Source organism: Onychomys torridus, chromosome 17 (assembly GCF_903995425.1).
Source record: "Onychomys torridus chromosome 17, mOncTor1.1, whole genome shotgun sequence".
Lineage (NCBI taxonomy): Eukaryota > Metazoa > Chordata > Mammalia > Rodentia > Cricetidae > Onychomys > Onychomys torridus.
Genome location: NC_050459.1, coordinates 21,782,727 through 21,805,547, shown reverse-complemented (window position 1 = coordinate 21,805,547; position 22,821 = coordinate 21,782,727). Strand labels below are relative to the sequence as shown.

Here is a 22,821-nt window from a genome sequence, read left to right as displayed (position 1 = left end):
AGGCCCTGCCCTGGAACTACATACTGCAAAGATAGAAGACTTGCTGGGAGAATCAGGTTAAAAGGCCCGCATCTCCCAGCTGTGCCTGTTTGTCCCTGCACACTCCTTCACATCTGTAGCTTAAAAATCGTGAAGGATCTCTCTTTGCCAGTCCGAGCTGGCATCTCCCATCATTTTGCTGGGTCTTGGCTGAGATTGTTGATGCACTAAGTTCTTCCTGGTAGTTCTGTGTGTTGGATCTTCAGTGGTCCTCTCACAGGTTACGAGAGGTGGCAGGCTATGCTGGAATTTCCCCTGACCCTTTTATTTTGGGATATTTGAGTTGGAAGTGTATGAACTGGGTTGTAGCTCTGCAGTAGAGCAGTTGCCTGCCGCCTCTGAGGCCTTGCAAGTTGATCCCCAGCACCCCACCACACACATACAAACTCACTCATGTGTACACACACACACACACACACACACACACACACACACACACACCCCTAGAGGGTAAAAAGTGTCTTAGACTCTCCTCAGAAAGAATTTGAAAATGAATCAGGAGAGTCAGCTTAAGTAGAGCTTCTTGGTCAGGAGAAGGAAGAGGAGCTCAGGAAATGGAGACTCTTTGCTACGCTTTGCGGCAACGTTGGAATTGTAGCAGTTCCTCGAAGCTTCGTCTCCCTCACCTGTAAAGGGAATGCATTATCCACTCCATGCCATTCTGTGAGGCTCAAATGCACACACTGAGGGCACGCTGCAAGTGCAGTTGGAGGGTTAGGGTTCTGCATGCCTGTGTACAGAGTGAGCAAACGGCAGGGGAGAGGTTGGCCTTTGCTGAGCTTCAGTTGAAGGTGAGAGAGGAAGGTTGTACTCAGTTGGACAAAACCATCATTTCCTTAAAGTCCAGGCCCTGGGCTTTTAAGTAGGTCACTGAAAGAAGAAAAAAAAAAAAAAGGTTCTCCATTTGTGAGATGGCCTGTGGGTGGCTCTCTGGAGGCCAGGTATTTGGAGTTGGTTGTCCCATAATGCACCTGCAATGAATTGAGCTCCCTGTTTTCCAGAGATCAGGTTTCCAGATTGGGGGGGGGGGGGATGCCAAGGAAATTCCCCTTTCTGAAGTTTGCAGTCGGAATAGGTCTGGTACCTTGTCATTTGACATATCTTGAAATAGCTTGCAAAGGGCCATGTAAAATACTTGAGTGATCTTTGAAATATTCTTTTCTGATAGCTAAGCCAGATGTGAATGCTTTCTGGTCAGTTTTTCATTATTTCAAATTATGACAAAATGCAAAATTTAGCTTTTTATTTCTTATGAACCTGGGGATTGAATCCATCTCATAATGCTAGGCACGTGTTCCACCATTGACCTACATTCCCAGCCTAAAATTGACCATTTTAACCAGCTCAAGTGTACAGTTGTGGATCCTTTCACATTGTGTAACCAGCACCACCATCTGTCTTCAGAATCTTTTCATTTTTCCCAGTTTGGACTAGAGTTTATTACCCTTCAGGCATGATTTCCCTGTTCTGCCCATCCCTCAGTCCCCTCAGCCCCGATCCACTTTCTATCTCAGTGAATTTGACAGCTCTGGGTACCTCATGTAAGTAGAATCATAATACAATATTTGTCACTTGTAGCTTTTTTTTATCCTTTTTTTTTCCTTGAAATTGAATTTTATATGTTCCTCTTCTCCCTGCCAGGCTTTATTCCTTTCTATAAGCTTAAAAAAGTTGTCTTTTTTTTTTTAAATTTTATGTGTATTGGTGTTTTGCCTGAATGTATATCTGTGCACCATATGTGTGTGATTCCTATGGAGGCAGAAGAGGGTGTTGGATCTCCTGGAACTGGAGTTACAGATGGTTATGAGCCACCATATGGGTGCTGGGAATTGAACCAGGATCTTCTGGAAGAGCAGATGGTGCTCTTATCTGTGAAGCCATCTGATATTTGAATAAATTTGTATAATAACTGTCCTTACAGGAAAATATGACATTGGAACTAATTTGATAGAATCCTTTTCTTTATTTTGAGGTGGGGTCTTGCTTTTTTCAGGGAGATATTTGAGTGTTACTCTTTTTCTCATTGAAAATATTTTTTTTCATACAATATATTCTGATCACAGTTTCCCTTCCCCATCCACACCCAGATTGCTGCAAGACCAGATCTTTCCACTTTTCCAACTCCATGCTTCTCTCTTTAGAAAAACAGGCAAAGAAACAGGCATACCAGAATTTTTGGTTTTGTTTTTTGAGGCAGGGTCTCTCTGTAGTTCTAGCTGTCCTGGAACTCAGAGATGCACTTGCCTCTGCCTCCCAAGTGCTTGGATTAAAAGAATGTACTGCCATCGCCTGGCTTAGCATACCAGAATTTTTTAAAGAAAGAAAAGAAAAAGAAATTACAGAAAGCAAAACCCATAAAAACACAAAATCGGAAATAATAATATGCAAGTAAAAGATCAGTAAGGTTAAAAATAGTCAAACAAAGCAATATGAGACAAAAAGTCTACAAATACACTGTTGCATTCCTTTGTGTTGGGCACGGGATCTGCCCTTGGGTGTGGTTTGTGTACCCAGCGAGACTATGCTGGAGAAAATTAGTTTCTGTTTGCAAGTGGTTGTCAGTTGGAGATAGTGTTATGATACTGTGTGCATGGGGCCCTGGCTGGCCACGTGTGAGGGAAAACATGACCGACAGATGTATCAGTGGACAGCAGCATGCCATTCACAACCCAGGTGCTGCATCCTTGAGGAAATGAGTTTATTATAATAGAGAGAAGAAGAGAAAGATAGGGAAAGAGGGAGACAGAAAGGAGAGAGAGAGGAGGTGGGGAGAGGGGTCATGGGAATACAGAGAGAGCGGAAGAGAGAGAGAAGAAGGGAGAGGTTTTCCTTTTACACCAGGACTCCGGCAGCCCCAAGGGGCAGGTCAGAATACTAACAGATAGCTTTGGGGTTAGGGATGCCGGGACCCCCTCTGACTTAGACCTGTGCTGGTCCTGTGCATGCTGCCACCATCTCTGAATTCATATGTGCATAGATCCTGTTGTGTCTGGAAGACACTGTTCCCTTGGTGTCCTCTGTCCCCTCTGGCTCTTACAGTCTTTCCACGTTCTCTTCCACAGCAGTCCCTGAGCCCTGGGGAGGGGGTTTGATAGAGGTATCCCACTTAAGGTTGAATGTTCTAAGATATCTCACTGTCCGCATAGTGTCCAGTTGCGGGTGTCTTCTAGTTCCTGTCTTCCTGGTTTTCTGAGTCAGGGTCTCATTATGTAGCCATGGCTGTCCTGGAACTGTATATGTAGACAGGGCTAGTCTCAAACTCATAGAGAGCGGCCTTCCTTTGCCTCCCGGGTGCTGGGATTAAAGGCGTGCACATCACACCTGACTAAGGTAGGGTCTTACATTTTCTACACTGGCCTCAAAGTTGTAGTCCATTCCCATTCCCCTAATATCTGGGACATAGGCCTGCATCACTGTGCCAAGTTCTTTTATTTTTTTTAATTTTTTAAAAAGATTTATTTATTTATTACGTATACAGAAGAGGGCACCAGATCTCATTACAGATGGTTATGAACCACCATGTGAGTGCTGGGAATTGAACTCAGGACCTCTGAAAGAGCAGTCAGTGCTCTTAACCTCTGAGCCATCTCTCCAGCCCCTCTTTTATTTTTTAGAAAGAACTCATCATTGGATTATTATTCTAGATGATTATAAGAGTTGAGGATAGAGCTCAGTGGTGTAGAATACTTATATAGTATGTTCAAAGCCCTAGGTCCAATCCCTAGTAAGATGCATCGGACTACTGCCATTGTCTAACATATAGACAAAAAAAACCCCAAAACAAAACCCTCAAAGATAAAAGTACAGGGCTAGGGATATAGCTTGAGGGCAGAACACATGGCTGTTTTGCTTGGCGCCATTGTTCCATCCCTTGCCCAACAAAAATGAAGGGGTAAATAAAAGCGAAGTTCTGTATTATCCCACACCCACTTACTCCTCCTCACTGAGATGGTGTCAAAGAGCATTTGTCTGAGAGGTTAGAGCAGCAGAGAGGAGAATTCACTGAGGCGTCAGGAGCCCCGTTGGAACTGCTTCCATCCAGAGGTAACCTCTTGTCCTTTCTTCCTTCAGATGGTACACCTTGAAGTCCAAGCCAGGAAAGAAGGACAAAGAGCGAGGGGAAATTGAGGTCGATATCCAGTTTATGAGAAACAACATGACTGCCAGCATGTTTGACCTGTCCATGAAAGATAAGTCTCGGAGTCCATTTGGAAAACTGAAGGACAAGATCAAAGGGAAGAATAAGGATAGCGCATCGGACACCGCCTCTGCCATCGTCCCCAGCACGACACCCTCAGTCGACAGCGATGATGAGTCTTTCTCAAAAGACAAGAAAAAGAAATCAAAGATCAAGACTTTGTTTTCCAAGTCGAATTTGCAGAAGACGCCGCTCTCCCAATCCATGTCCGTCCTGCCTACTTCAAAGCCGGACAGAGTGATGCTGCGTCCTGGAGACTTCCAGTCCCGGTGGGACGGTGATGACAATGAGGACGAGTCCTCCTCCACCTCGGATGGTGAGTTCCTGTCTTTGCTCACTCACCCGCTTTCCCAGTCTCACTGACTTTGAGGAGGAAGAGGCAGGTCCGCAGGTTTTAGTTACCACAGCCATGACGGTGATGAAGTTCACTAGGGCTTTGTCTAAGAGAATGTAAACTTCTCCAAGGGTTTGGAGCTCACAGAATAAGTGCATTTGAGTTTTTTTGTTTGTTTTTTACTGCTTTTTGTTTTGTCACAGTCCTGGGGATCTGGCCCAGGGCCTTGAGTATGCTGGGCAAATGCTCTCACACTGACCCATACCCCCAGCACATGTTGTATATGGAAGAATAAAAGTTGTAGGACCTTGTCGGGTGTCTGACACTTCATTAATTCCTCAGATGTCTGCTGAGCTTCTGTCTTATGCTTAGCTCCCGTGCGGCACATCCCTGATGGAAGCTAAGTAACCCAGTCTCCTTAACTCGAATCGTGGGTTTTGAACTTCATGTACTGAATCCCTTTTAGTGGCCAGCTTCTGTTATTCTGCTGAGAACATTGCCTTTTCCGTCGGTTTAACACAGAATTTCCTAACTTCAGCATTGCTGACTGGGCTGGGAATTCTTCTTGTGGAGAACTGCCCCATGCGTTGTAGGATGCTCAGGCAACACCGGCACCTTCCGTCGGTTACCACGATTGAAGATGCGTGCGAATGTTGGTAGATTGACAGGTGCCCCTACCCATTGCAACTCCGTATTACCACCCCACACCTCCTCTCTTCCTGTCTTTGCAATGATGAGGATGAAAATGACGGCATCATACATGCTAATTAAGAACTCCGTCACCGAGCTATACCTCAAATCCCTCACTCATGTAATGTCTTTCTTTTTTTTCTTGTTACTAGAGATTGAACCCCAGAGCCTTGTGCATGATAGGCAGATGCTTTACCCCTGAGCTATATCCTCAGCTTCATTTTTTATTTAGTGTGTCTGTAGGTCAGAGGCTAGCTCCTGGGGGTCAGTTCTCTTTTGACCACGTGGGTCCTGAGGACTTAACTCAATCACCAGACTTTGCAGTAAATACCTTCACTCACTGACCTATCTCTCCAGAACTTACCCTTTTTGCTGTTTAATTTCTTCCCAGTCCTGTCCCACAAGAGAACATCCAGTGCAGAGCATACACAACTGAACCAGACCAGCTTCAGCCTTCCCAAGAAAGAAGGGCTCTCCTTCCTCGGGGGCCTCCGGTCCAAGAATGACTCCCTTTCGAGATCTAACCTCTGTATCAATGGGAATCATGTTTACATGGAGCAGCCAGAGGTCAAGGGTGAGATCCGGGACAGCAGCCCTTCCAATTCCCCGTCCCCGCAAGGCTTCAGGAAGAAACATTTGTTCTTGTCCACCGAAAACCTGGCTGCCCGGTCTCCTAAGGAACTGGGGGAAGGAGATGGCATGACCTCCGACAGGCGACTGTCAGACTCCTCCACCAAGGATTCTGTGAAGTCCATGTCTTTGCCATCCTACCGACCTCTGACCAGTGGAGAGAGTAGAGAGAGCGTGTCTCCAGCAAACGTGGAGGCTACCAAGGAGACAAAAGACAGCAAGAAGCAGGAGACCAAGAAGTCCTCTTTGCTTTCTCTGGTGACGGGCAAGAAAGATGTGGCCAAAGGCAGCGAAGGCGAACCTCTCCCCACTGTCTCGGAGAAAGAGAAAGAAGGGAAAGCCATGCTTGTGGATGCCCAGCTGGGAGAGGAAGAGCTCGGGAGAAGGTCTGAGAGAGATGCTGTACCTGTTGCCTCCCAGCGGGGCACCTCCCTGAACCCCTTTGAAGATGTGCCGATCTCAAACCCAGAAGCCGGCCTGGAGCCTAAATCTGAACCAAAGCCACCAGTTCCCACTGCAAGGACTCCCCAGACCAAAGCTGTGAAGCCTAGGTAAGTCTTAGTTTTTGACATATGGGGCCTTTCTCTGCCACTACTTCGTATTTAGCGGTCTCCACTGGAGCAGACCTGGTCCGCTTCAGGTTGCGTATGCAAAGGTATGCTAGTCTTAAGTCATTTGAACCAGTCACCTCTGCTGGCCTGCCCTGCCCAGCACAAAGGACAGGGGTGTTTCCCAGCCTAAAGCCACAGCTCAGCCATACGTCGGTGGAGGTTGTTTTTCTCAGTGAGCTAACCAGACTCCAGTGAAAGGAGACAGTTGGTGGCCCATTCTGAGCATGTGAGCTGGGCGTTCATGGTTGTGGTGGGTACCTGGGCAGAACCTGCGTTTAAGTTTTCCATGCATGCTGCCCAGTGGAGGTGGCTGCCTCTCCTCCTGGTACTTGGCATCGGTTTGCAGGTGTGAGAGACCCTTGGTCCACCCTTTAGTGTACCTGTGACCTTTCTCTGTTTCCTCTGTGCCTGATCATAAGAGCCTGCCTAAACTGAAGGAGCTGCTTTTCTGAGTGCCTTTCACATTGACATTTCTCTGGCATGGGGGCGGGGAGACACACTTTTTGGAGATTGTGCACAGAGTGTACTTTTCTCTTCAAAATCCATACCTGTTGCCTTGTGGTAAGCCTTGTTAGATGCTTTTGCCTGTCATATGTGTCACTAAGGGAACTGTAGGCTGTTGGTTGCCCCAGCTGGATCTTTCCATGTGCATTGCTACAGACCCTTGTGTGACGGGTGTGCTTGGTGCTCAACGGCGTCTCTGTCTGTGGGGAGAGTATGTCTCAGTTGTGGAATGTTTACTTAGCACGTATGAAGCCCTGGCTTTGATTCCCCAGCACTGAGGAAAAACAAGGTGATCCATCTGTACGTCAAGAATTGCAGTTCCCTTGACTTTGTAGATACTGCTCCAAGTGTAAAAACGTCTGTCCTTCTTTAATGACTATTTTTATATGTTTCTTGAAATTCATCTGCAACTGACGTGCAGATTTTATTGTGTCCTTTTTACAGACTGGACGTCTCTCCAGCGGCTCAGCCCCAGGCCAGGCTTCCTTCCCCTGACTCTGCTCTCTTTCCTGCTCTTCCTTCTGGCTCTACTCAGGCACCTGTCTTTTCAGAGACACAGTCCTCTGAAAGTCCTCCTGCCTCCTCCTCTTTCTCCTCTCCCCTGGCAGCTCCCATCTCCACATCCACTCCAATTGAACACTGGCCCCCCACAGGCAAGGGGGAGGTCCAATCTGAAGAACCTTCTCTGCTCCTCAAAGCAGTTTCTCAGAAGGAGAGTCTAACACCAGCTCCGAATAGTGGTTCTTCTGCCTCGGGATCATCTTGCAAACAAATTACCATCCCAGTGCAGAAAGGGATGGAAGAGTCTACAGAGGGCGAGACCAGGGAGACAGGGACAGAAGGCTGCAGTGATGAGTCAGGACATAACCCCATGGGGCAGCCCAAAGACCTCCTGAAGGTTCCTTTCCCAGGGCGGCACTGGGTCCATTCCCCTGATGAGGCCCAGGAAGTGTCCTCTGTGCTTTTACTCAGCAGTGGCGGCATTGCAAACCCCCCTGAGAAGTCTCCCACGGTGAGAAACACGGACTCTGAGCATCGGTCTAGGTCTTTCATGGAGAACGATCGGAACAGTGGAGTGCCTTCAGTCAAAGAAGCGACGCCCCCTCTCCAGGAGGAAGAGGCGACCTCCCCGTTTGGCAGCATAGCCCAGAAACTCAAAGAAACACCAAAGGCCAGTGGAGGTCAAAAGAAAGTCAAGAAGCGTGTGTCCTTTTCTGAACAGCTCTTTGTGGGAGAAGAAACTGAAAAACCCTCTGAGCTTGAGGAAGAGGACCAAAGTCATCCGCAGCAGCTGACACGAGAAGGGGCCGCTGCCGGAGATGTGGCCGGTGAAGAGTCTCCAGAGTGTCCCCACACAGCAGGCACAGGGGAGGAACCTGTGACCACGGCAGCTTCTGAAAGCCAGAGTTTCTCAGGAGATCTCTCAAGTGAAGCCAGCCCAGCAAGGGGTACCCACCTCTTGAGGGTGGGGGAGGACGATGGCATCATGACTCGGTATCAGAGCAAAGCCAGCGATCATGAAGGCCTGCTGTCCGACCCCCTGAGTGACCTGCCATCTGCCTCTGATGTGAAGTCTCCTGTCACGGCTGACTTGAACTTGTCTCTCCCTTCCATTCCTGAAGTGGCATCAGATGATGAGAGAGTAGATGAGGCTGGAGATGGAGGGCGGGCAGTTTCAGCCATGAACATGTCACCTTCCTGTCTGGAGAAGGCCGGGGGGCCAAGGGGCCCGGCACATGGGTCAGCGCTCACGGAGGATCGACATGACTTCAGGCCCAGAACTCCCACAGCGGCTCCTTCCGAGCAGACAGCAGCACTGGGAATTCCTAAGCCACCTCTGACAGGCAAGAGCTCCAGTGTGAGTAACCAGTTACCAGGCCCTGGGACTGTCGAGGAAGAGGGACCGAAGCAAAGTGGGAGGCCAGATTCGCCTCCCCGAATATCCCAGGACCCTCCCGGGAGGCCCAGCCCCTCGCCCTCTGAGACCTTTCCTGCTGCACACTCTTTGCCTAGCTCTCCATGTTCTGACAGTCACCACAGCAGTGTAGCAGAATCTCCAAAAGAAGCAACAAGAGAGGGCTCCGCTGGTAAAGTTGAAAATGTTGGCAAGAAGAAGCCACTTCTACAAGCCTGGGTCACACCCTCAGAGATACACCCCGTCTCAGCTCCGCCAAGTGCTGGAGCGGGGACAGCCAAGCACAGGTGAGAGATGATGGGGGAGATGGTCTTGGTGCGTGGGGAAGATGCCCTCTCTTTGCTTTTACCTGCAGAAACCATGCATGTCTTCAAGCCGAATGGACGTCCTGATGTCAGAGTTTGCCAGTTTTCCTGGCAAGGCTTGTCACACAAGGGCCATGCGCTTTGTGCTTGCAATAACTCAAGATCCAACAGCGTGTGTAGCAAGAACCTAATAGTCTTCCAAGATAGCTTAGGGATGCTTCTCCAGTGTGATGGAGCTCTGTAGCTGTGGAAGTGTGGGGCTCTTGTGTCTCCAGGGTCTCAGAAGCCAGCGGTAGACGGAGTGGTAGAACAAGGCAAGGCTGAAAACTCCCTCTAAGAACGGCTCACAGAGCAGCTCACTTGTGATCTGCACTCTCCCTGACTGTAGAAGCCAGAAGGTTCTGCAGAGAGAGCCCCTCAGTGGAGTCCTAGTCCGTAGCTACCCACAAGGATGAGAAACTTTCTTTCTTTGTTTCTTCTTTATTGTTAACGTTATTTTATTTATTTATTTTAATTAATGAAAAAAAAATTGTTTTGCAGTGCTGGGGATGGAGCCTGTGGCCTCGTGCATGCTGGGCAAGTACTACGTCCTACCCTTGAGAGACCGTCTTAATGTTCTTGTTTCTATACGCAGACTTGAGGGACTTAGCATCTGTTGGGGACCACGCCACCCCCCTCCCCAAGATAAGGATGAGCTTTGCTGGTTATGTGTGGCTCTCTGATCCATTTTACTTTGAATTCCACAGGAGCTAATGCATAAGCTGGATGTTGGGCCAGAGATGATTCCCCGCCCCCTTTCTCATCTTGCCGTGAGCCATCTTTGAGATGGGTAGTTTAAGGATCCTTTTCTTGTCTTTCTAGGCTTCATCCCGTGAAGCCGATGAACACAACAGCCACCAAGATTGCAAACCCTAGCTTGGGGACTGCTGCCATCATCAGTGAGAACCTGATCAACGAAGCCATTATAAAGGTGTGTGTTCTGAGGAGTTGGCAGTTTGTTAAGATCTGCAGAGCTTGCGTGTAGAGCGTCACCATTACAGCTGGCCTCAGTTGTTGCAGCTGCACAGGGGGCTGATGGGAGGAGAACTAGAGCTCATTTAGTCCGGAGACCAGCCCAGGTGACATAGGAAGGTGCTCTCTCAGAACAAACAACAGCAAAAGTTAAAGACCGTGGGCAATTCTGGGAATTACTTATGCAGACCTCTGATGAGTCTGGAGTCCCGATAAACTCTGAGGGCCCCAGACTGTCCATTAATGGATAAGAACATTTCCTTGTGATGATTCATTTCTCACTGAATTCTTTCTTGTCTCTAGCAACATGATCGTCACTGGCACTGTCTGTTTACGAGTATGGTGGTACTTATTTAGTTAGTTAGTTAGTTTTGTTTTTCTTTAAGACAAGGTTTCTGTAGCCCAGGCTGGTTTAGAGCTCACTGTGTAGCCTAGGCTGCCCTAAACTCATGACACTCCTCATGACTCAGCCTCCTGAGTGCTGGCTGGGGTTACAGGCAGGTAACACCACCCTGTTCATCTGGCAGTTCTCTTTAAAGAAAGGATTTCTTTTCCCCTTCTCTCTCTCTCTCTCTCTCTCTCTCTCTCTCTCTCTCTCTCTCTATCTCTCTCTCTCTATCTCTATCTCTCTGACACTTCTCTTGTTCTTTCTCTCTGTGTGTCTGTCTCTCTGTATGTGTGTCTGTCTGTCTCTCTCTTTCTCTTTCTCTCTTTTTCTTTCTTTCTCTCTTTGTTTTTTGTTTTTTGTTTCTTTGAGACAGGGTTTCTCTGTGTAGCCCTGGCTGTCCTGGATCTTGCTCTGTAGACCAGGCTGTTCTCATACTCAGAGATCTGCTTGGCTCTGCTTCCTGAATTCCCAGATTAAAGGCATCCCCCACACCACCCAGCTTTTTTATCTTTAGGCAAGAATGTAAAATCCTTGATACAGATGTACTGGGTTTTATCACTGTATTTCAAAATAATTTCCAACATTTAAAAAGTTGCAAACATAGAACAAAGAACTCCTGTCGACCATCACCCAGATTCACCCATTGTTCCCGGATGACCCAGTTCGCTTTGTCTCCTCCTGTTCCTTCCTCTCCCTCCTGCTCTCTCTCCATACACCACTGCATGTGTAACTTGGGTGTGTTAAATGTGAACCACGGAAAAGTGGGTTGTATGCATCATGTCCTTTGTCACTTCGAATGTTCTTGGGTGAATTATATGTGCATCTCCAGGTATTTTGTGGGTGTGCACATGTGTGTGGAGGCCAGACGTTGAAGTCCGTGTCTTGCTCTATAGCTCTTCACCATTTTTTCTTTTAAATCATTTTTCTCATATAATATATTCTGATCATGGTTTCCCCTCCCTCAGCTCCTCCCAGATCCTCTGCCCCCATTCAGCTCCATTCCTTCTCTCTCTCTACAAAACACACAGGCAAGTAAAAACAAAACTAAAACCAGAGTCAAAAGAAAAGGCACATACGCAGAGACACACAGATAAATGAAATAGAAACCCATAAAAACACAAAATTGGAAACAATGATATACAAGCAAAATGCCAGTAAGGTTAAAAAAAAAAAATCCCCAAACAAAACAATATGAGACCAAAAAAAAAAAATATCTACAAAAATACCATTGAGTTTGTTTTATATTGGCCATCTACGCTGGCATGGGGCCTGCCCTAAAGTGTGGTTTGTATACCCAGTGAGACTCCCCTGTAGAAACCTTTTGCAAGTGGTTGTCATTTGGAGACAGCTTTTGGTTAGGGATGGGGACTTGTATCCACTTTTCACTCTCTGCACTGGGACCCCGTCTGGCTTAAGCTGTGCATGCTTCCACGGTCTCCGTGAGTTTGTTACGTGTGTCCATCCTGTTGTGTCTAGAACAGGACTTCCTTCTTTGGTGTCCTCCATTCCCTCCTTCTGCCTCCTCTTCCAGAGTTCCCTGAGGCCTGAAGGGAGAGATTTGATAGAGACATTCCAGTTAGGACTAACTGTTCTAAGACCTCTCAGTCTCGGCATATTGTCCAGTTATGGGTCTCTCTATTAGTTCCCATCTCCTGCAGGAGGAAGCTTCTCTGATGATTGTGAGTGACACAGTGATCTATGGGTATTGCAGAATGTGGTTAGGAGTCTTTATTGCTAGGCTCCTTTAGCAGTATCTGGTTTTCTCCTAGGTCCATGCCTATCTAGTCTAAGGCTCTTGCCACTGGAGCATTGTCCGGTATTGGGTTCCAGCTCCTGGGGTGACTTTTTAATCCAATCAGATAGTGGTTGGTTACTCCCACAACTTATGTGCCACTTTTTCTTTATTTGGGGGAGGGGGAAAGACAGGTCTCTACATAACCCTGGCTGTCCTGGACCTCACTCTGTTGCCCAGGCTGGCCTCAAACTCAGAGATCTCCCTGCCTCTGCCTCCTGAGTGCTGGGATTAAAGATGTGCGCCAGCACCGCTCCTGACTTTTGTGCCAGTACTGCGCGAGGATATGGTGCAGGCAGACCATCACTGTAGACTGAAGGGTCTGTAGCTGGGTCGGCATTTCCCTTTCTCCTCTGGTAGTGTGTAGAGTACCTTTGCAGCGCCGTGAGCACTGGTCAGAAGGGGTGAAGGCCCTAGTTAGGTCCAGTATGGCTCTCCGTGTTCAGTGAGTTATGTAGGTGTCGTCTCCGGCAATGGTGCTTTACCGTCGGTTTGTGGGCAGTAACCAACAGCCTTAGACTAGCCTGGGTTGTGTGGGGATTCGTGAGGCCCCTTTGGCCAGGAATTTAATTACATATAACTCATTCCTGGCGCTAGAGGTTTCACTTGGTGGAGAGAGATGGCTAGTTGAGGCTTTGCCTCCCTGTTATTTGGTGACCCCATTTGTATTTCCTTCATGTGTGTACATATTTTGAGAAACTTTTTTTTTATAAAATCTTTATTGACAGATAATTCACATAGTATACAGTTTTCCTGTTTGCACAATTTGATAGACTTTAGTCTAGCATCCTTATAGGCCCATGACACCATCAGCACTTCCTGTTTTAGAACATCGCTGTCTTCGATGTCTTTCTTTCTTTCTTTCTTTCTTTTGAATGCCAAATGCCGTTTATCGAGGCTGGAGATGGAGGGCGGGGAGCAAAGCCAGTTGATCTAGGCATGGGAGTTTCACCATGAACATGTCACCTTCAGTCCTGGGATCACAGGCACATGCAAGCACACTTGGCTTTTTCTGTGAGTGCTCGGAATCCGCACTCAAGTCCTTAGGGCTCACTGGCCCAGCCCCACCTAAATTCTTGAGTGTGTAACTCCTAAGAACAAAAGAATTCTTCGGGTTGGGGATTTAGCTTAGTGGTAGAGCACTTGCCTAGCAAGTGCAAGGCCCTGGGTTCGATCCTCAGCTCAAAAAAAAAAAAAAAAAAGAATTCTTCAAAATCCAGAAGTTTACTGTTGAATTAACAGCCTTCTCATCTCTGACGTGTATTTCATGATTGTCCCAACAAGGGGACAACCCTGTCCAGTTGTTTGCACCGCAGTCAAGGCCTGCCCCTTACATTTAGATGTACTGTGCACCTTTTTTTTTTTTTTTGAAGATTTATTTATTATATATACAGTGTTCTGTCTGCACGTATGCCTGCCTAGCCGAAGAGGGCACCAGATGTCATTACAGATGGTTGTGAGCCACCATGTGGGTGCTGGGAATTGAACTCGGGTCCTGTGGAAGAGCAGCCAGTGTTCTTAACCTCTGAGCCATCTCTCCAGCCCCTGTCTGTGCATCTTTTTCATTCTGGGATGATTTCTTGGCTTTTGTCCTTCAAATACTCACTTTTTTTTTTTTTTTTTTTGGAGGTTGCTGGGGATAAAATCCAAGACTTCTTACTTGCTAAGCGTACATTCTACTAATGAGGTGTGTCTCAACTCCTTTCTAGTTTTAAAATCAGAGTTAGAATACTGCCTTGTTTTGGTCTTTGGTGACCTGCAGAGGCCAGGGATGTGTTCTATTTCAGATATTTGAGGGGTTTCAGACTGCAGCTAAGAACTGCACTTTCTGATTTGTGAGCCCTCACTGTCCTGAAAGACCAGGCTGGCCTCAAACTCACAGAGATCTGCCCACCTCTGCCTCTTGAATGCTGGGATCAAAGTGCACTAACACCTTTATCAAACAAACAAACAAAAACCCTATTTTTATAATAGTTTCTTAAGGGTTATTTTGTTTTGGTTTTTGAAACAGTATGTAGCCCTGGTAGACCAGACTGGCCTCAAACTCAAAGATCTCTTACCCCTGCCTCCTGAGTTCTAGGATTAAAGGCATATGCCCGGCTATTATTTTTTAATAAAAAGGTTTTGTCAGGCATAGAGGCAGAGGCAGGAGGATCTCTGAGTTTGAGAACAGCCAAGACTATACAGAGAAACCCTGTCTTGGAAAAAAATAAATAAATAAAATAAATAAAATGTTCCTGTCACTTCTAAAAGATTTTTTTTGTTGTTGTTGTTGTTGTATGTATGTGTAATATTGGCTTTGGCATGCTAGACCACAAAAGCATTTTTTAAAGACTATATTTTTATTATTGTTAAAATATGTGTGTCTATGTAGGTATGAGGGCAGGTGCCCTAGAAGGCCATAATCATTGAAATCCCTAGAGCTAGAGTTACAGGTGTTTGTGAGCTACCTCAAGTGGTTGCTGGGAACCAAACTCAAGTCCTGTGAAAGGGCAGTGTGTGCTCTTCATCCCTGACCCATCGCTCCAGTCCCTGCGAGCGTTTTTACATGATTGATGATTGTTAACTCTCCGTCCACCTCGCCATCAGGAGCTGGGTTAAGCGTTCATTGGATTTTGGAGATTGGAGTCTTGAGTAAAAGTGGCTCAGCAGTGGTAATTATTGCTGAAGACAAGTTAGCATCGCCTAGTTCCGTCCTTGACCTCTTTCCTTACAAAATGGGCCAACAAGGTAGCATTGCTTTCAGAGCTACCACCAGTGTGGGAACCACGTACCTCCAGTGGTTTAGCCCCGACAGTCTGTACCTGCTGTAACTCCATCTTCCGGCATGGTTTGCTGGCTTCTGTGGGATGGTTGCCAGTAGAAACAGCACTATCTCCCAGGAGGTTGGTGGTTTGTTTTTCTGCCAAGAAGGTTTTTGTTGTGTTGTTTTCCTGGTAGTTACTAGGAAGTTGAGCCAGAGGACAACTTATAGATGACGTAATTAAATCTAGCCATCTAGCAGTTTCCCCTTTCCACTTCCTTTTAATGCAGAATGCTTTGTGACTCTTTTGATTTTATTTATTTTTATTTCATGTGTATGAGTGTTTTGCCTGCATGTGTGTTATGTGCACATAAAGTGTGGGCCTGTGGCCCACAGAGGCCAGTGGGGGGCACTAGGTTCTCTAGAACTGGAGTGAAAGCTGGTTGTGAACTACCATGTGGGTGTTGGAAATCAAATATCTATCTGTCTGTCATCTATTCTATCTATCTATCGTCTGTCTATCATCTATCTATATCTATCATCTATCTATCTATCTATCTATCTATCTATCTATTTATTTTTGATTGGTTGGCAGATTGACTTAATTGATGTACTAGGCATTGAAGCCCAGAGAGAAGTGAATGCCTCTTTTTCAGAAAGTAAGCAAGGCCCCCTTGGTTCCCATTTTATTTCCTCTTCAAAGTTCATCTGGTCAAGGGTTTCTCTCCTGGCACTGAGTAAGACAATAACTTAGTACAGAAGAAAAGCACCCTCTCACTTCATGACTTGTGTGCCCACTGCTGCCCCTTGGCCTGCCTGCCATAAATCTCTTGGTCTTGGACTCTCCCAAGTAAATATTCCAGGTAAATATAGAAAGCTCCTTGGAGACTGCTGTTGGCCTACTGGAGAATGGCAGCTTTGTAGTGAGCATAAAGCAGCGTTTGTAAGAATAACCTCAAAATAAGAGAGTTGGGAAAAGAAATCACACAGCTAAAGTGGGTGAGAAGCTAGCAGGGTCATTGCAGCGGTGTTTTTGGTGGGTTGGTTACACAGCTAAAGTCCGGAAGAAGCTAGCAGGGTCATTGCAGCTGCAGCGTGTTTTTGGTGGGTTGGTTACACAGCTAAAGTCGGTGAGAAGCTAGCAGGGTCATTGCAACAGTGTTTTTGGTGGGTTGGTTACACAGCTAAAGTCCGGGAGAAGCTAGCAGGGTCATTGCAGCGTGTTTTTGGTGGGTTGGTTACACAGCTAAAGTCGGTGAGAAGCTAGCAGGGTCATTGCATCAGTGTTTTTGGTGGGTTGGTTACACAGCTAAAGTCGGTGAGAAGCTAGCAGGGTCATTGCATCAGTGTTTTTGGTGGGTTGGTTACACAGCTAAAGTCCGGGAGAAGCTAGCAGGGTCATTGCAGCATGTTTTTGGTGGGTTGGTTACACAGCTAAAGTCGGTGAGAAGCTAGCAGGGTCGTTGCAACAGTGTTTTTGGTGGGTTGGTTTCGTTTTCCCCCTTGCCTGTTGTTTCAGGGCCCCCATTTTTAAACAATCACTTTGCTGGTTTTGACAGTTTCACCCAAGTGTGCAGGGTGTTGTGATTATGCTCACCACCTAGTTCTCCCCCCGCCCCCACTTCTGCGGACATCTTTTCCTCCTAACTAGCGCGTCTCCAACCGTACGTCCTTTCTTCCTGTAAACTGCCACTGGTGTGAGTTCAAGAAGACAGCATCTCACCAGGCTCCTTTCCATCCCCACCCCACCCCTCCCCCATTCCTCCGGAAAGTTCCCTGTGCCTTGGAGAGGGTGCTGTCATTGAGGGCTGAAGGGCCCTCAGTCTTTGCGGATAATTTGTAACTAGGAGCGTATTGTTTACCCAGATGGTTTTAGTGCTTTAGCTTTAAAATAGGAAGTCCGACTAGGTCCAGAAGTCTCACGCTGTGGTATTTGGAGGATCTGGACACACATTTGAACTTGTGTCACTGACAAGAACCTGAAGGGGAACTCCAGCACAGCCCTCCTGAGAACTCACACCTGACAGTGGTCACCATTTTCAGGAGTGAATTTTTTGAGTACCTTTCCTCTTCCTGGCCACTGATGCCTTTTTATTTGTAAGGCTGGATTATTTTATAGCTTCCAATGATTTCAAAGTTGTAGATATACCCTTTCCTCTTTGATTACAGAATTCAAGCTGAGACTTTTTTTAAATGTGCATACGTGTTTTACTTGCATATAAGTCTGTGCGCTACATGCATGCCTGGTGCCCACAGACCCAGAAGAGTGCATTAGCTCCCCAGGTATTGGGGTGATTGTGAGCCACCATGTGGGTGCTGGGACTGAACCTGGGTTCTCTACAGGAGCAACAAGTGCTCTTAACCACTGAACATCTCTCAGTGTTCTTGTTTTTTTGAGACAAGATTTCATATAGCTCAGGCTGGCATTGAACTCCTGGTCCTTTTTCTTCAGCCTTCCGAAGTGTTGAGATTACAGGAATGTGTCACTACAACCAGCGGTATGCAGCTCCAGGTGATCTGACAACCTCTTCTGGCCTCCATGGGTACTTATACTTATGTACACAGACAATACACAGTCACACAATTCAAATTAAATCAAATATATTAAAAGAAATGTTACATATAATTTTGAAAGTTGAAAACAACGTATCTAGTAGTACAGTGATGGTTAAAATATACTTGAATTAAATTTTTATATTAAATCAATTTCAACTAAAATTTAATTATGTGTACAAAATAACGGTAAAAGGCTGTTCTCAGGGGAGATGGCTCAGCTATAAATGAACTCTCTACCCAGACTAATGACCTGAGTTCAGTCCCTGGGACCTGCAAAGTAGGACAGAACCTACTCCCTCAATTTGTCCTCTGACCTACATACATGTCCCATGGTTCACATTCAGAAGTGCGCGCACTGTCTCTCTCTCTCTCTCTCTCTCTCTCTCTCTCTCTCTCTCTCTCTCTCTCTGAAAATAAATGATGTAATATTTTTTAAATTCTATATTGATGCTAACATTATCAAATATATCAAATACCCTTAGAAATAAATAAAAGGAAAGGGCTAGGGATTTCTTTCAGTTGGTAGAGTGTTCACCTATCATGCATGAAGCCCTGGGGTTGATCTTCAATGCCACATAAACTGGGTGTAGTAGCACATGCTTGTAATGGCAGCTCTGGAGAAAGACAGCAAGATCAGCAGTTCAAGGCCATCCATGTTTAAGGTCAGCCTGGGCTACGTGAGACCTTGTCTCAGAAAGAAAGAAGGGGAGACCAGCAAAGAGGAGAGAAAAAAAGCTGGTGTGTGACCAGAATTGAATGGTGGAGGCAGGAGGGCAGGAACTTAGGGCCAGCATGGGCTACATGGGCTATAGGGGCTGCATGGGACCGAGGCTTGTAGAGAAGGAAGGGATGGAGAGGGACCAAGTTATAGATTTAATCACGCTGGGCCTCACGCTTGCTAAACACACACTCCGTCACCAAGCTACACACTCAACCACTCATTAGTATTTCTTAATAAAACCCTTACATTGTAGAGGTGTGATCTAAAAACCTCCAGGGCATGTTTCTTGATGTAAAACATAAATGGACACCTTTTTTATTATGGCAAAACACGTATGACATGAAAGCTTCCCGCCATACCTTTTTCTTTTGAGACAGGGTCTCACTCTGTAGCCCTGATTGGCCAAGGACTCTTGATGTAGAGCAGGCTGGCCTCAAACTCTACCTCCTGAATGCTAGGATTAAAGGTGTGTGCCTCTACAGCCCAGCCTCATCGTTACCATTTTTAACATAATTTAGTAGTGTTAAGTACATCCACATTGTTGTGTGTCCAACAACGCTTTTGTTGTTGTTGTTGTTGTTGTTGTTGTGAGACTGCCTCACTGTAGCCAAGGCTGGCCTAGAGCTTGCTTCATGATGCAGGCTAGCCTCTTCTGAGTGCTAAGATTACACATGTGCCATCCTACCTGGTTTGATCTAGTTTGGGAAGTCACACACAGAGTGACTGCAGAGACAGACCATTTATGCGTCATGCACAAAACCCAGAATTTAATCCTTAGCAGCAAGAACAAAAAACGGTGAATGATGTCCCCTCTGACTGGACATCCTCAACCAGTTGAAAGCAAGCAGGGGGTCAGGGAGAGAGAAGCAAATGTTGGAGAAATAGCCCGGCTATTCTTGGGCCACCTGACTTGGACTCAAGCTTGCTGCTGTATGTGAAAACAGCATCATCGTGTGTTTGTAAGCCAGCCAGTGAGAGAGTGGGATTCCTCTGAATTCTGTCTCCTCGGGCAGTTTGTTCTGGGGGGACAGGGGCTTCTGTCCTATTACTGTTAGTTCTGCCCGGGGCTAGCTTGGAGATGGTAGGCTCTTCACATATTGGTCTTCCTGGTAGAAGATGAAAGTGGCAGGCCCTCAGGGCAGAAACCTGGTCCTGTCTTGGAGCTCTTTGGGCAGGAATCACCTTGAGTTGCTCTGGAGTCTGGTGCCCTTGAATTTGTAGATCTGTTCAGCTGCAGATTGCTCCCTCCTTGATGTGACTTGATACTTCTCACCGAGGCTTTATCGCCCATGGCCTTGAGCTTGCAGTTAGTCTCCTTGTCCCAGATGATAAATGCTCCCTGAAAGCAACTGTTCCGGATACATGCTTCCATCAGAAACAGGAACAGTCAGTCTTTGGGACAGGCCACTGTGTACCTAGACAGTCTGGTCTGGTGGCACTTGGCTTTAGCGACCCATGTTTTGAGATTGTGGGTACGTTTCCGTGGGGTCTCGGAGCGGGTGTAGGAGTGGCAGACAGACTGAGTTGGCTGGTACCCAGCTGTGTTGGCAGGAGGGTGCTCCCCCACATCTTCTTTCTGCTCTGCCTTGGGGCTTATCCCAGCGCCGTATTGAGAGCAGGAGTTTTAAAGGCTGGTTTCAAACTTAAGAGATCAAATGGTCCATCAACCTCGGCCTCCAAAGTGGCTGGGCTCAGGTGCGTGCACATCACACCTGAGCCTGGCTGATTATGAGACAAAGACTACCTGATGATGCTTCCTACTTCTTTTCCCTCCTCCCCACCAAGGCCTCATTATGTTTCTTTCTTTCTCTCTTTCTCTCTCTCTTTCTCTCTCTTTCTCTCTCATTCTTTCTTTCTTTCTCTCTTCCTTCCTTCCTTCCTTCCTTCCTTTTCTTTCTTTTTCCTTTTTTTTTTCTCTATGTATATGGTTGTTTTACCTTGAGGGGGGTGGGCGGTACCGGAGGAGCCTAAAAAGAGAGTGCTGGATTCCTGGGACTAGAGTTACAAATGATTAGGAGCTACCATATGGGTGCTGGGAATTGAACCCGGGTCCCTGAAAGAGCAGCCAGTGCTCTTAACTACTGAGCCATCTCATTACATTTCTTGAAAACATGTACCCAGAGTCAAGACCAGGGGTCTGAGAATTATAAGCCAAGGAAGGTTTCTGCTTTTGAAATGCTGTGCTAGGGATCAAAGCTAGGACCTTTACACATGGTAGGGAAGTGTTCTGCTGTTGAGCTGCTCCCAGGCCCCTGGTTTTTACATTTGCCACAGACAGGATCATAAAGCAAAAAGAGAATAAATAAGGAAGGAAGTAAAAATGCACGCAGCCAACCCATGCACATTCTACAAAGTCCATGTTACTTCTCTCAGTCAGCCACCTGGTTTCGTCCTGTGTTGAAAGTGGATTTCCAAGCCAGGTGTGATTGCACACGCTTTTAATCCCAACACCTGGGAGGCATAGCCATGCCGATCTCTGTGAGTTCATGGCCAGCCTCGTCTACAGAGTGAGTTTCAGGCCAGCCAGGGCTACACAGTGAGACGCTGAAGAATAACAAGAAGATGGGTTTCCGAGAGGCTCCCCGTGGCTGCTGACATTCTATTTGCATCCCTTTCAGATGTCTGGTTTCTCTGCTGCCTGGTAACCGTTCCCCTCTTCTTTCCTCTCCAAAGAAATACCAGCCCTCGGACCCCGCCTTCGCCTATGCACAGCTGACCCACGACGAGCTGATCCAGTTGGTCCTCAAACAGAAGGAAACCATCAGCAAGAAGGAGTTTCAGGTGCGGGAGCTGGAAGACTACATCGACAACCTGCTGGTCCGAGTCATGGAGGAGACCCCCAACATCCTCCGAGTGCCGACCCCACTGGGCAAAAAGGCTGGAAAGATGTGACTCGCAGGATGGAAACAGAGATATTTTGTGAGCTTGTTTCCACGACCTCTGGAGGTCAAGGGCGTGGTCTGCCTTGTAATCAGCACACTGCCTCCTGTCGCCGGGTGGGTGTGCGTTGTCTGTCAAGAGTTAATTCTCCTAGTTGAAACCAGGTTAATGATTACAACGAATCTTTTCTATACATTCCCAGCGTTTTTATTTTTAACTGCCACTGTGCCTTTAACTAAGTTGTAAATATAAGGTTTGATCTTGAGCCACCAATTCAGGGGCCACCATCGGAACTCACGTATTTTCACACTGGGGTTGTCACCTTTTGATACTGAGATTTTTCAAGTATGTATCCTTCGTGAAGCCAGGCTTAGGGTGAGATCAGAAAGGGACTACGTACTATGCACACCGTTTCACCTCTTTCCTGGCCTTTGAATGGCTCAGGTGTGATAGATGCTAAATTTTTGTGTCCTATAAACTTCTCAGACTCAAGGGTTGTTTTGGTAGGGTTCTTGTCTGGGGGGCACTGTTCTGTTTTTAAGATAGACTGTGTATAGCCAGGGCTGCTCTTGAACTCACTGTTTAGCTGAGATTAGCCCTGTTTCTGATCTTCCTGCCTCTACTTCCCAAGTGTTGGGATTACCACCGTGTTGAGGCCTCTTGGCTAGATAGAGCACAGCTGTTTACAGAAAGCCTCTGAGCATGCTTCTTAGACTTTGAACAAACTGCCTCTTCCAGTTCCTTCTCCCTTCTAGCCTTAAAAATACACTCCTCATGGGTGGGGAGATACAGCTCAGTGGGTAAAGGGTTTGCACTGCAAGCCTGAGGATCTGTTTGCATTCCTGGCACCCATGCAAAAAAACAGCAGTAGTGGCAGGTGCCTGGGTCGGGGGTGGAGGGGTCGGGGGGTGGGCTCAGAGAGGAATGAGCAGAGACAGGCAGATCCTAGGGGCTCACTGGTCAGCTGTTCTAGCTGAAAGATGGAACTCCGGATTCGGTGAGGGACTCTGTCTTAATAAGATGAAAAGCCACCATAAATAAACCTCTGCCCCTCATATGCTTCCACATAGGTGAGCACACCCCACACGTATACAAATGCAAACGCGCTTACCCCCGCCCCTCGCCTGCCTCTCTCTCTCTCTCTCTCTCTCTCTCTCTCTCACACACACACACACACACACACACACACACACACACACACACACACACTGTGCATTGTAGATCCATAGGGCCATGTCCCGGAGATATGAAGGAATTAAAGAGTCACTTTTCAGGCTGGCTCAGCTCTTCTAGAGGGACTCAGGTTCAATTCCCAGCACCCACATGGTAGCTCATAACTATCTGTAACTCCAGTTCCAGAGGATCCGACACTCTCACACAGACATACATGCAGGCACAGCACCAACGCACATTAAAATAAAACAAAATTAACTTTTCATTTAAGTAGTGGGAAGTGGTTAGAGTCCCTCCTCTTGAGCTGTCAGGGTTCCTGCTGCTCAGTTGG

At 46.9% G+C, this 22,821-nt stretch overlaps 1 protein-coding gene across 2 annotated transcripts in view; it reads left to right on the top strand.

Moving 5' to 3' along the window:
- Nucleotides 1-22,491, top strand: part of Rab11fip1 (RAB11 family interacting protein 1) — a 36,150-nt gene extending 13,659 nt beyond the window's left edge. The window contains exons 2-6 of one of the 2 annotated variants that reach the window (XM_036166465.1): nucleotides 4,111-4,553; nucleotides 5,653-6,442; nucleotides 7,451-9,208; nucleotides 10,088-10,196; nucleotides 21,111-22,491. In XM_036166465.1, coding sequence (XP_036022358.1) covers nucleotides 4,111-4,553; nucleotides 5,653-6,442; nucleotides 7,451-9,208; nucleotides 10,088-10,196; nucleotides 21,111-21,329 — 3,319 coding nt within the window. In that variant the 3' untranslated portion in view covers nucleotides 21,330-22,491. The remainder of the gene's footprint in view (nucleotides 1-4,110; nucleotides 4,554-5,652; nucleotides 6,443-7,450; nucleotides 9,209-10,087; nucleotides 10,197-21,110) is intronic. The other variant, XM_036166466.1, reaches the window with a different exon arrangement.
- Nucleotides 22,492-22,821: the final 330 nt, after the last annotated feature.